The sequence below is a fragment of the Aotus nancymaae genome, unplaced genomic scaffold, assembly GCF_030222135.1.
Source record: "Aotus nancymaae isolate 86718 unplaced genomic scaffold, 86718_ANA_hifiasm-v0.15.2.pri h1tg000039l, whole genome shotgun sequence".
Classification (NCBI taxonomy): domain Eukaryota; kingdom Metazoa; phylum Chordata; class Mammalia; order Primates; family Aotidae; genus Aotus; species Aotus nancymaae.
In genome coordinates, this window is record NW_026988453.1 from 606,812 (window position 1) to 621,488 (window position 14,677).

Below are 14,677 nucleotides of genomic sequence, written 5' to 3' on the forward strand. Positions count from 1 at the left end.
GAGAAAACTGAGAAAATCTGAATAAAGTATGGACTATCAATATTGGTTCGTTAATTGGGGCAAAGGTACCATGGTAACATAAGATGTTAATAATAACAGGGGTAGATGGGAACTCTCCGTACTATCTTTGCAATTTTTCTGTAAATCTAAAACTTCTAAACTATAAAGTCAATTATTTTAAAAAGTGAATTTCAGATGATAATATAAAGCATTTTGATAGAGATTATTAGTTAAAAAAAGAATTTTTTTTTTTTTGTCAGGCCAGTTTTTGTCGTATTTGGCTTTCCTGGGTGGACCCCTAAATGGCAAAGGCATACAGAGAGACTGTGAAAACTTTTTAAAGTATCTCATTTGTAAACAGAAGTCATTAACTTCACATTGTAATTCAGTACTTCATATATTTCACTGAATGGAAGGTAAATGTATATTTTTATACCTTTTGGAAAACATGGCTATAGTACTTTATATAAGTAAATTAAGTATTTCCGTAAGAGAGCTTTTTAATCTTGAAAAGATGAATTTTGACCTTGATCTGATGAATAGAAAAAGGCATTATTGCTCTGCAGAACACTAATAACTTACCCTTCAAACTTACACACACTTTCATACATTATTTAAGTATGCTTAATACAGCTTTAAGGCAATTAGTGGGTTAACGTTTCATCAGTTTCAGGCTAGTTTTGATAAGTTTTGATAGCGTGATCAGTTCATGCTCAACCAGATTAGTATAGTAGCTACTGGTTATGTGCATGGGTTATATATGCAAAGTTAATTTAAATAAAATGAATGGCATTAAGCACCAAACACTGGGAAATCTTATGTTCAATACACACTTTTAACATACATACAAACTAGTACCTGATTTAAAAGCACAGTAGAATTTGCTTTACATTTAAAAATCAATGCATTTCATATTTCCTTGAAACGAACAAGTGAGGAAAATGTTCCAATGCAAAAAAAAAAAAAAATTAAATAGTAGGAGTTGCCATTCCTGCAAATAATTCTGTTTATTATGCAGATTGCACTGAATCTCAAAATGTCTCCGTAGAAGCTTGGATGCAAGATTTAAGTTTGGTTTCCATTTGTGTTTTTGTCTGAAATGTTCAAGCTTTGTTGGAAGTCAGAAGTCATATGACATAATGACACCACTTCATGGAGCAGTCCACTATCTTCTGAAGTCTCTTTGGCTTCTTTCCCTTCTTTCTCCCAGGGAACAAAAGTAGATGAATGCCGCCCAAGACTAGGTATAAGCAGATCATCTGAAATCTGGCTTAATGTTTCCCTCTTTTCTGTTTTTCCTTTATCAGTCTGGGAAACGTCAGGGGAAGTGAGTTGGAAATCCAGTCCTGAAGTAGGGTCACTCACATTGTCAGCACTGAGGTGCTTGTCACTGTTTTCCTCTTGCAGAATAAATAGAGAATCTGTCAAACCACTAGAGGAAACCCGCTTCCTGGGAGATGGAGGGAGGTGTTTGCCATGGAGGGCACTATCATCCTGCCCAAGATTCCACTCTGCTTGGTCACCAGAACCCCCACAGAGGAGAGCCAGATTATTCTCACTAGGAGCATTAGATTTATTCTGAAAATGAAGAAACAACAAATTCAGAAAACTTTTAATGAGCCTTAATTGAGCATATTTTTTCCCATTTTGAAATACATGTTAATAGTGTTAAGTTCCTCCCAGAGAAAATATAGCCTTGAGACTTAATTTTAAACATTTCCAAATGGCTCTATTAACAGGGACGAAATGGAATGGACTTTGGTTTCCATTGCCTAGCAGCTGTCACCTATCAAATTCAAACTAGATTATATAATTAACGCCAAGTTCTGAAGTCACTTACAATCAGAACAGGACTGTCATTATTCATTCTATTTCTGCTGTTTCTAAAGCATTCAGTTGAATTTGCATAAAATCATGTTAAAAAATAAAATCCTCTGCATTTTTAAAGTAATAAAATAGAAAAAGACAATTTGAATGAATACATTTAGTACAGTTTTTTTTTAAACTCAGGAAATATGGGGAAAAAGTGAAAATATTTCACATTTTAAAAATTCCCCAGAGACAAGTATAAAATTGGATTGCAAAGAAATATTATTGCTTGACAAAATAATTTCAATTAATGACAATAAACACCAGAACTAGATAAATAAAAGGGAAAATACTAGAATTTTATTAATAGAAATAATATTTGGTGATTAAATTTTATCATATTTTAAAAGTTTTGACCCTTACCTATTTAGAGGTTAAATGCTTCTACCAACAAAGATTATAAGATCCGGTAATCACAGCAAAGGCAAGAATATTTCCTTCTAATTTAATAAGTCAAAAAATCGACTAACCGTAGGTTTGTAATCAATGTCATCCATTGATCTAAAGAAATCCAAGCTCTTTGCAGCTGCCAGCTTCCCCTGATCTGAGCTGTGTGTGCTCAGTGTATCAAGGATCTCTCCTAGTAAGTCCATTTCACCTGAGTACGGAGTCTTCACTCTTGTTTCAACAGAGTCATCACTTTCATAAAGATAAGCAGAAGCTTCTTCACCGTCTTCAGAAGATAACCTGAAGAAAAATAAAACATGCAGTAGTAGGTAAAGAACCGTATTTGCTGCATGTAAGTAATCTCTCACCAATTACATTACATTAACGAGAGACTTAATGAGTTAACAACAAAATCAATTTGGTTCATGACCAAATTCTTTCTAGTGATGTATATACCAATTCAAATACAGAAATATTTTGTACATGCATTAAGAACAAATAAACAAAAAGTTTACAGTACCTTATAAAACAAAGTAGAAGTAGGGCTTTTCATAGTTTAATTCTGTGGAATTTGGACCCTTTACTTAGGAATATTAGACTGAATTACTTGGAAAGTTTGCTATAGCCTAAATTCACTTTCAATATTTAATATGGTTTCCCCATTCACTTATTTTAGAGAATGCATATTCCGTTACATACAAATATATTTAATGAAGAAAAAAGAATGTTCATTTTGTCATTGACATCCATCAACTGTAAAAAGCTAAACATCTATTATTTCCCTTATATTAAAATTAATTTTTAATGCTTTTTAATAAATTTTCATCTTCTGATATCACCATAGGTTTAAGTCTCCTGTGCCTTCAATTCCATTTCTTTCTATTGACTATTACCATCGTTCCTGATATTTAACCTTCCTCTCTTCGCCAAATTTAGATGGACTTCTACTTCCCCTAACACTACCCCAGATATCTCTGTAGACATTATTGTTTTCCAAGAACAAGATATTTAAGATCCATCTTAGTTCCTGTCCCAAGATATCCCCCACAACATTCCAAGTAGCACTGGGTCCTTTTGCTGAAGAACACTGTGAAAGAACAACATGTGAGCTCTAGGAGCGCATATTCTTTGAAATACCCTTTATAACCAAAAACTTCTGCTGTTAAGCCATACGGCTTCATAGGACACCAAAAGCCATTACTTACTTGCTTGCTCTTTCAATGTCATCATCATCATCATCATATAGAGCACCATCAAGGCTCTTAAGAGGCCTTTTTAAGCGTGCCTGGAGAGACAGATTGACAATAAATTGGCATTGGCAGTTTAAAAAAATGCTGTTGAGCAAATTTCAAAGAAACGACGTGATTTGATAAGAAACACGTTTGCAAGAAATAGGCATGCAGGGTTTTTGAATATTACCCAATAACTTGACAAACTGGGACAGGAAGAAAGGGAGACAATAAGGCATATTCGTCTCAACACTTACTAAATAAAAAACACAAATCGCTGGATTGAATACATACACACAGTCACATAGTCTTTCAGGCCCTGATTTAGAAATACTTGACTTATCATACACCAATGCACCCATTACACAGTTTCAACAATTATCAGTATTTACCAATTTGTTTCTTTTATCCCTGACCCACACTCTCCTCTACCCCAAGTATTTTAAAGCTGTGCTTCTCAAATCTTTATGTGCGTACAAATCTCTTAGGGACGTTTAAAAATGTAAACGTGTAGATTCTGGTTCTATAGTGTTTCTAGGCTTGAATTTCTGCATTTCTAACAAGCTCTTAGGTGAGGTCAATACTGCTGAATCTGGGGGTCACACTTTGAATCACTTTTTGAAGCAAATCCCAGGCAACTTATTGATTCACCTGAAGAACTTCACTATATATTTTAAACATTTTTTAACATAACCAAAATATCATTATCATACTTAGAAAATTAATAATTACTCTTTGTATCTTATATTACTCAGGCCAAATTCGTATTCCTCTATTGCTCCCCAGATTTTTTAGTTCGCTTCTTTGGATCAGAATCCCAACAAAGTTAATATCATATTCGGTTGATGTGTTTCTCAAGTCTCTTTCAGGGGACTCAGTTCAACCTTCCCTCTCCTATACCCTGTCCTCATTAACTATAAATTGGTAGCTACAACTGGAAGCTTAGCCTCAGTTTCTTTTTCATCTTCCTTTGTTTTGGGCAATAACATTACATGGGTATTGATATGGGCATTTTTACTGTATCACATGTATAGGCACATAATGTTTTAATATCTCATTTTTGGTGGTACTAAGATTGATTAATGACTTCAGGTATGATTTGTTGAGCCAACTATTATACATTTCCTAATCAACTTTTGACTTGAAGATTTTAGCATTCCATGATAACCACTGGCTAAATCCACTATTTCATTAGGGGCTAAATAATTACGCTTTTCTAGAGCATTCCTTCTATATTTATTTGCTGGCATTCTACAAAGAAGAGCTTTACCTTATCAACTATGTGACTATTCCAAAATACAACGTACAGGAAAGGCAGGACAAATCCTTGATTTCTTTCCTTTTATTTAACAATTTTCAGAGCAATGAGCTAGTTAGTGTCCTAACAATTTCTAAAGGCAAGTCATGAACGTTTTTAAAATTACCATTATTAGTAGATATTTGAGGTTGTTCAATCCACTACAATTCTTCTTGATGTTCAAATTGTTCCATCTTTGAAATGTACCATGATTATGTTTTTAAAATAGTCCTTATCTTTTACCCAATAACTTGACAAACTGGGACAGGACCTTGAAATATTCTCATATATCTTGAAATATTCCCAGATTAAATGATATGCTTTTGGGTATTTATTTCAAAATAACTAAATGGTGGAGAGACAGCATAGGTGGGGCTGGGACGGAAATAAGATTGGTCATGAGTTGATAATCGGTGAAAGCTACATAAAAGGCTCCTGAGGATTTTACAAGCTTCTCTTTCCTCTGTATATGTTTGAAATTTTCAAAATAAAGTTTTTTTTTAAATCACTTCGTTCTGGTACCAGTGGGGAAAAGTAGCCCTTTCAAGTTGATTGCTGTGTCCTCTGACATAAACTCAGAAGTGTTTAGTAGGCCTCATGCTTTTGGCACAATAAGATGTCTCATTTCAACTTAGAATTTTTCTGCATCAAACCTGGAATCAGCCATTTCTTTCTTTCTTTCTTTCTTTTTTTTTTTTTTTTTTTTAATCCTGGTTTCTTTAGATGGGAAATGGCATTTAAAGGTTAGAGTCTGGGTGCTATGGGTGCTCATGGCTGCAAACCATCCTTTTGAATGAACAACAGTAAACTTGAATTTGGAGACTTCAACCATGACACCAGAGAGGAATAACTTTCTGCCTTCTGACTTTGAGTTTCTAATCTAGAGAACTGTCTTCTTTTATTGCAGCCACAGAGTAAGCAAATTTCTGGAACCCATAGGACTGATCCCTACTTCACCCCCTCTATGCCACTGCTTGTGAGTGGCAGAAAGGAAGGATGAGTAGCAAAATATGTTCTTATAACTCCTACTTGAAACATGTAGTGAGGTTCTCACAAATTCAGTGATTAAAATATATCTGGGCCTATAAGTGTCTAAAATTGGGGCCTATCTCCTTACCACTATAAGTTTAAGGTACATGAGTTAAACAGAAATACGCAGAGTAGCCTAGGAACAAAGCCACCACTCACAGCAATATTTTTGTGGGAAAAATATATTTCACCCACTCCCTCCAAAACTCACAAAATATGATACAATCCTTTGTTTCTGAAGACAAGCCATTATTATTACAATGAGCTCTGTACACGCTTGGCTTTATGCCAGCTAGCAGATCCTGCATTTAACTTCTTGTTTACAAATGAAACAAACTGAAACAAACCAAGTCTATGAGGAAGCTGAGACTTTCTATTGCTATCAATTAAAATGACTACTACTTAAGAACTAATACAGGAAGCTGAGAGAATACATACTTAACAGTGTTTTCACTTGTAGAGTACTTTGCAAAACACTCTCACATATACACAGGGAATATAAAGTTAAATTAAGTCAAGTCTTTGACACTGAACAGCTCTAAGTCTAATGGATCCCACAATAAATCTGGACGTTTTCCCAGAGAAGTATATAATTTGCCCAAGGACACACACTTTATCAAAACTAGTAACCAGAAAACAGAACTTATGTCTTGCCCTGTTGTGCTGCAAGTCCCTTGTTCATTTTCCTCCACAAAAGTCACCTTTATAATCCGTAGCTGTCTGCATATAACACAGCTTCTCTAGTTTGTAAAGTCTAACTTTTTTTTGAAGCTACTGCTTTTTCCACAAACATCTAAGTCATGATATAAGCTTCACAGGTACATTTAAATTTTAGTTTCATATTTCCTAGCTAGACAAGGATTCTATCAATTTCTATATAGGGATGCTAAACAGTGTATCTTATGATGAGGTTTAATACTAGATGTAAAATTAGAAACAGAAGTAAAACTGATTAATATGCTGTTTTCATTTCCTGGGCTGTTAACCTTTGTGTTATCTATACTTATTGCAAATGTACTTAAAAATTATTTACATATATGAAATAAACTTCTTCTACGTAATAGTCATTAACTATATATCAACCTGCATTAGGAACTACAGTTTATATATAAGAAATAACGTCCAAACACGTGGTAGAATATGTCAATTACTTGATGACTTCTACGTAATTTTGTTAAGGTCCCAAAAAAAAAGAAAAAATAACTAAGAAGAAAAAAAATAATAACATAATCAACATTTAAGATAGAGAAGAAGAGCAGTAGAGATAATCTGGGTGCCTACAGTCTCAGCAGCTGATGGTGTTCTGGTGGGTAGCCACTCTGAAGTACAGTGCTTTCAGGGGAAATAAAGGACAGTTTTCCTCATGTTCAGAACATACAATACAGGGCAAAAAGACTTGGTCACAGTTTTAAAAATAAAGGTCTTTTGTGGGGAAATGATAGTAAATAAGTTTAGACTGCAGAAAACACATCATATATTCTTAAGGGCGCTAATATGTAGCTAGAAACAGCACATCTTCATCCAGATTAACAAATCACAGACATATCATTATCAAAAAAATGCATATGAAATAGGTAGAACCTGAAATGTAAATGACTATGAAGAGAAAAATAATCTCAACCTACACAATGATAATAAAATATATATACATTCTTTTAACACAATCGGGTATAGCTTTGAGGGAGGGTGTACATGTCTCCCTCCCCTCTATTTTTTTCTAACTGTAAAGATAATAAACAGATGCAGCTGCCAATAGAATGAGTCTTGTATGTTGTATAGATTCAGAGAAATATATTCTATTTCAGATCTGGATAGAAATCTCACAGTAGTATGTGTACAATGAGAAATTTTCTAAGAGTCAAAACCATTTTCATCATAAAATATGATCTAGAACTTCCTGAAATGTTCACTAAGTCATATGGCCTATATTTGTGAACAGATGCTTTTTTGAAAATAGGGATAATGAAACAGATTAAGAGATTGAGCCATATGCAGTTAACATAATAAAACACCTAAGGAAAGAAAAAGTAATTTAATTTCCAGAAAAAAAGCCTAAAATTTTTTTCAGAGCTTTGCTAGATGGTAAGACAGAGGACATGCACCTAGAAAATCGGTTTAAGTCACAGGTCAGCCTCCCATTGCTTCTCTACCTGTTTGCCAAACTTCTTGTCATGAAGGAAACACCTATCTAAATATGGCCAAGATCTATCTTTCTGTTTTAATTTCCTTTCCCCATCCAACTGGCTACCACCCACCACTTATGCCACATCAAATAATCTGCTAGTTCCCAAACAGAATTCACTGCCATTCCATTGTGTAAAAGGTACCCTTTGTCAAGATTCCCCTCCTGTTCTTCTTTACCTGGAAACATTTGACTTATCCTTCAACATCCAGCTCAAATGTAGCCTCTGGAAAGCTTTCTCTTTACCTGGTCAGTGTTCCTCTGTATGGCCACATATTTGGTAAACATTTGGCAAATGTACTATTAATCTCATTGTGTTATCTGCTCATGTGTCTGCCTGCACTACACTCTGAGCTCTCTGTAAGTGGGATTCAAATTTCCTACTTCTTTGTGCCCTCTGCACCCTATTATATGCCTTCCTAGCATAGAAGACAGTAGCATGTATGCGGTATGTGCTTACTGCGTGTTTGTGGATTAAAGAGATGCTAGAAATTCAGAGGATAATTAGATGTGGCTTCTGCCTTACTTTGGAGAAGTACAGAATAGCAGTTTTCAGTAGGTTCTCAATAACTATTTGCTGCTGGAAAAAAAAGCATAAATGACATTCGCTTGCCCTTCATTCATTAGGTCCTGCAAGTTCAAGGTATGCCCCCTAGGAACCTTTGTTCTAACCCACAGGTATCACCATGCCCTTCTTCAACCCCTTATATTTGTCCTGAATTGTCCTAGCACAGGACCTTTGCATATGATGATTCCTCTATAAGAAAAGCTCTTCTCTTACATTTATCCTCTTTGCACTGTCTTTGTCTACACACATCTATTCTCATTCAAAACTATGTAGTAACTGCCTACCCCATATTGAGCCTCTATTATTCTGCCTTGTAGAACACTACAGTCTGTAAATTGCCAACAGAGTGATCTTTTTAAAAGGCAAACCTAATCATGCTATACCCCTATTTAAATAAATCCTTCAATAGCCCCTTGCAGTTTTCACGATAAAGCTCATACTCCTTGCCTTGCACAGAGGGATCTGGCTAAGGCAGCCTCTCTGGAGGCTTCACCTGCCATAGAGATGTTTGCTCCACACTACCAAACTATCTCCTTTTCTTGTGTACTTCTCAATGTTTTCTGCCTCTGTCTTACACGTGGGCTGATATGCTACCTTCTTTCTTCCTGGCTGTTCCCCGCAGTGTTCCCCCCCTTTTTTTTTAGTTATCCTTCAAACCTTGGCTCAAGAGTTTATCTTTCAGGAAACACTTCCTTGCTCACCAATTAATTTACACAACATTAAATTCTCTCTCCAGTCATACAGCAGGCTTCTGAGGGCAGGCCCCTTCCCTTGCTGATTTCTCTCTCGTGCCCTCAGAATCTAGCACATTGTATGGTACATACTAGTTCCAGGAAAACTGCAAAAGACTCTGAAAGGAGCAAAATGATTATGAGGTGTCTGATCAGTAGAATTATGAATGCTGTCTAGAAGGTCCTGTAGGGGTTATCAGATTCTGTAGTGCTCTGCATCTTTCATTGTCTTTAACTATCTTGCCAGGAGATAATTGGACAAATTGTACAACCAAGGCCTTATCTAAAGTGGCAGTAATGAAATCCACTAAAATGGAACAAACAGGCTGTTGTATTTATGGAGTCAATGCCTACAAAACTCTCCCAGGAAAATTTACATGGTGCTTGCCTGAGAAAGTCCAACCTTACTGGGTTTAGGAAGGCCCATTTCGAGAAAACCAGGAATCTTAGCAAATTTGGAGAATCTCAAGAGGAACTCACCCTAATTTACAGATATTTCAGGTAAACCATATGGTGGCAAGGTTTCTTGGGGTTAGTTGCTTAGCTTCAAGATAGCAAATAGCAGAGACAACATAAAATCAATCTGAGGTTTCTGATGAAAATTTACATACATAAGTACATTCTAAAGCCTTAACTAGGCAATACTGCATGGCTCTAGACAGAGCAAATTCAATTAACCTGCTGGTTGCCCCAATATAAATAATCAGGCCAAATCTAGTAAGAAGGGCCTTCTTTATGTGCCTAAGAATAATCTTAGAGATTATTATGAACACAAGTGGGGAGACTGTCAGGAAAATTATGAAAGGCTTTGAAATGGGCAAAAAAATTATTGCTGTCCTCCCATTGGAATGCCGAGTGCTGTCTAGCATTCTTTTCCAGGATTTTCTGATACCATACAGGTCTGCATCATTCATGGTTTTAATTTTGTAGCTCTGTAAAGATAGAAATTAACTTGTGAAAAACTCATGGTAATGCAAATGCTTCTTGGCCATAGAGATGCAAGTAAATTTTGTCCAGTGAAGATGTGGATAGTATGGTTTTGTATCTGTTAGCATACACATTTCAGTGCTCTAGACTGTTCCTGTTTTTCAGATTGTCCTTTATACCACCTTGTTGGTTTCCCATTAATGAGCTAAATAAAATGTAAGTTATAAGTTTATTTTTATTGTAAAATTATTCTTTAGGGTAGGCAGAAATGTTTTCTGAATAAATGAGTATCTTTATACATAGCAGTTTCTGCTGAGAATTTATTAATCAACTGGTAAGAAAAGTATAAAGAATAAAGTACTATACTAGTTAATTGACATAAACATTTTTAGTGTCCATGAGGTACAGAAGGGTATTGTATTCATTCACTCAACAAAGATTAAAGAAATGCCTGCTTTGTGCCAGACATTGAGCTGCATGCTAGGGTACAATGATGACTAAGAGGCTCCTTGTCCTCGTGGATATTATAGTCTAATAAATGAGACATGAATTAAATTGAACAGTCATGCAAATAAGCATAAAAATTATGACTTCAGTTAATTTGTAATAAACTATGATTGCTATGAAAGCCCTTCAGAAGTTGATCTAGTGTGGGAGGTCAAGGGAAGTCTTTCTCTGAAAGGTATTTAAGTTGAGCTCTGAAAAGTTAGTAGATGATGGAAGATGTAGCAATATGTGCAAATGTCCAGTGGTGGGAAAATCAGGGCAAATACTAAGGGATGAAAGGTAATGGTGCATTGTGGATTGGAGCTTATGTTGGTACACGGGATTTTTTAAGGGGCCCAATGAGCCTTGCAGTTATCCTCTTAATCACTAGATGGCAGACATACATTAAGAAGGCAAAAGGGCTAGAAATTTAGATGCAAGGGGGATCACAATAGGAAGGTGGGGAAGATCAGAGACTTAGCAGGAAAGTATGGGAGATGCGAACTTAGTAGGGGCAAGTAGGCAAGGGACAGACTCTGAACTTACAGGTCCTGATAATGAAGAGCCATAGAAAGCCATTTAATCAACAAATATTTATTGAAAACCTACTGAAAGCTGCTACTGTGTATTCTCTGAAAGTTAAGGTAGCAGCTGTATCTCATTTTTCTTTCAGTTTTCAGCATCTCTTCACTTCGACATCCATTAAGCACTTTACATGCATACTATTCTGCCTTCCGTGCTGTGAAGCATAACAAAAGGAATGAAAACGATGTTCTCTTTTCTCAAGACACTTAAAAAATACAAGGTAAAATGCCAAAATACTACATATACAGAGCAGTTACAAATAAAAACTTTATTCCTCATTGTATAAACATAATTGATAAACTTTTTGATCGTAGGTGAAAATCTTACATAAATGACCACTAATACTGACAATTAGTGTCAAACTGTTCATGTTCCTAATAATGAAAAAAATAGGTTCAGTCAGCTGACTAATAATATAACTGTAACTACATACTACAAACATTGGTAAGTTCTGTGATCAAATAAGAGGGTAGAGAAGTCTCTGAACTGAACACACCTGGTGTAGCTATCACATTAACACTGGTCATTTCACTAGTCATCTTGAGGCTGTGCAAATTTTTGAAAGGCAGTACTACACAAAACAAGGGTACATTTTTTGGATGTAAAACACATCATGAGAAAAAAAAAGTGAAGTTTTACATCATTCTGATACAAAGAATTAAGAATAAAATGGGGAATAGGATGTCATACAACTTCAATTAGACTGCTCCTAGGGCCTAAACACACATAATGTAAAAGTTGTGCTCCCCTCAAAATGTAATATGTCAAGTACACATCTAATATATGTAAAAATTCATGAAATGAACGTTCATATAACAAGGGATGCTTCCTAAGAATGTGAAAAGTTAATGTAAAAGAAAGGCTATCAGCATGGAATACAACTTACTAGGGGAGATATTCTACTAGAGACACTGACCCTACAGGTAGACACTGAGTGAAAAAATATCCACTGACAAAGCCAAGAAGGAAAAGTATTTTATATGAAACAAAAAAATATAAGAAAATGTACACAGAAAGTGACAGAGATAGAAGGACCAAGACACAAAACCCAGAACTTAATGTCTGAGGAGACCTCAAGAAATAAGTTGAGTTTAGTCACAGTAAGCAAAATAAATCTTTCTTTACACTTCAATGGTTTCCAGAAAGCATATCATAAAATGGAATGATGAAAATCACTCTCCTGATGCCAAGGAGCCTGTTAACCTTGCAGTTACCATTTTGATCACCAGATGGCAGACAAATATTAATAAGGCAAAACACTGGGTAAATTTACGTTCCTGAGGGTTGGGAGGGGGAGGGATAAGGGACATAGGCAGATGAACGAGAAAATATAACTTTTTAGACATAAAATTAAGATGGTTGCAACACACAAATGTTTTGAAAGTAGGTACAATCTGCACTAGCCTCCATTCTAGAGTTGAGGCAACTGAGATTCAGAAGTGTTACCTTGTTTATCTAAAGTCTACAGCAAATCCCCAAACTTAGCATTTTGTAGCCTAAGAAAAAAATGCCTGCATGAAATAATATGTGAATAAATTAAAGAATAATATAGAATTATAATGATGACATCTTAAAAATGCATGGCACTTTATAATTTGAAATGAGCTTTAAAAAGATGTGTTTTAATTTGTATAGGTAATAACTAAAGTACAGAATTAAAAGACTTACCCATGATTGACTTGCTTCAGTGCATTAGCTGTTTTATGTACTGTACTTTATTTCATTTAAATATCTTCTATACAACAACTTTGATGAACATTTTCCCTGTTTTGCATATTAGGAAACCGAAAGATGAACAAAGCAAAGTGACTGGGGCAAGATGAGGTAAATCGCAAGTGACAGACTGTGACTCCAACCCAAGCGTTCTGACTCATGAGCAGAACTGTTTTCATCCTAACTATGCTAGATAAATAAGTCCAGAGAGACCCAGAATGAATGTCCAAGAACTAGCCTAAGAAAGGCTAGTTCTAAAAATGGCAAGCCTTAAACCTCGTTTTTAAGGGCAGGTGGTAGTTACAGAATAATGGGAGTGGTAATGTTCAAGGAGGTGAAATGCCAGGATGAAGAGACAAGAGCTGAACATACTTTGCCAAAGATGCTGAAAACATAACCAGGGCAAAAAGGTAAACTGGAAGATTAACAAGATACGTATTTGGTGAAGTCTGATGAATTCAGTGGATGAAGTGCTGTTATTATTAGGCTAAGGACACAAAATTTTATACAAGCATCAGAATTACATTCCTTGAGAGCAGGTGACTGTTACATGAGACTAGGCCACTAGGGAAGATTCTGATGTGGCCCTAACACATCAAAGGACCCCTTACCAATTCTCCCAGTCCATAGTTGTAAGGTATATTGCCGAGTTAAAATGAGGAAACTGAGGCCAGTGAGAAAAAATGAGAATCCAATTTATTCAGCTCCCGGGCGAGGTTCTGTGGTCTAGGAAGGGGCCAGAGAAGTCGCAATGGGCTTCTCAGGGCATGGGGTTTTATAAGAAGTGGAGGTAGTTGATTGGTCATTGGGAAACAAAGAGCAGACAATTTCATTGGTAAGGAGATTTGATTGATTGTTAGGGAAACAAAGAGCAGACAGTTTCATTGGTAGGCTGACTGGCTGGGGAGGTTAATGTTAAACTGCCATTGGACAAATCTTCCGCGGGCTTTTTAAATTTTGAAAGGGTTGACTGAGGAATGTAGGAGTGGGCGTGTGGAGCCTGCATGGAGAAACCAGATAGGAGCAGGTGTGGGGAGCCAGCACAGAGAGATAAGTGTGTCCATTTGGCTCTTCAGCGAGGCAGCCGGCCTTACAATAGTGATTTCAGATTCTTTGTCGGTTTTGTTCATTTTATTCTCTACCACTCAACTGTCACCTGATATATTCTCCATTATAAAAGAAGGGCTTCAATTTAAGTATGTCTCTCTCTTACCAAATTCTTGAGACTAAGAATCATATCTTTTCATTCGTTTTGCTTCTAATATAACTTCCACTTCCACTTAGAATGCAAAATCTGCAAGAGAACATCACTCCCATCCTAACAATATGAAAAAGGTGAATAATCTTTTTAAAAAATCATAATTTTTCTTGAACCTATGAGACCTGAATTGCAAGTCAACCAAGTAAACTGAATTTCATATATTACAAGCTCCTCCAAGGAGAGATGAAAGACAGGATCAATTTCACCCTTGGCAAAGCACAAGGAAAGAGGTAGCTGCCATATAAACAGGTAAGAAAAAAATCTGCTAAAATGCTAATAAGGTCTTAAAGGCCAACTATAGGCTAACATGTAAGTTTAGAACAGCTGGGAGTCTCCAAGACAGAGGGAGTTTGCACATGCAATCTGTTTTCCACATATAAATTCCTGTAATTTCATTTCCAATTGAGGTAACT

At 35.8% G+C, this 14,677-nt stretch overlaps 1 protein-coding gene across 8 annotated transcripts in view; it reads right to left on the reverse strand.

Annotated features, from left to right (window-relative positions):
- Positions 1–378: 378 nt before the first annotated feature.
- The window catches only part of DENND1B (DENN domain containing 1B), a 260,254-nt gene continuing 245,955 nt past the window's right edge, over positions 379–14,677 (reverse strand). For all 8 annotated transcript variants that reach the window (XM_012459584.3, XM_064360208.1, XM_064360210.1 and 5 more), the window contains 3 exons: positions 3,462–3,541; positions 2,340–2,556; positions 379–1,578 (listed from right to left, as the gene is read on the reverse strand). In XM_012459584.3, the coding sequence (XP_012315007.1) occupies positions 1,066–1,578; positions 2,340–2,556; positions 3,462–3,541 (810 nt within the window). In that variant the 3' untranslated portion in view covers positions 379–1,065. The remainder of the gene's footprint in view (positions 1,579–2,339; positions 2,557–3,461; positions 3,542–14,677) is intronic.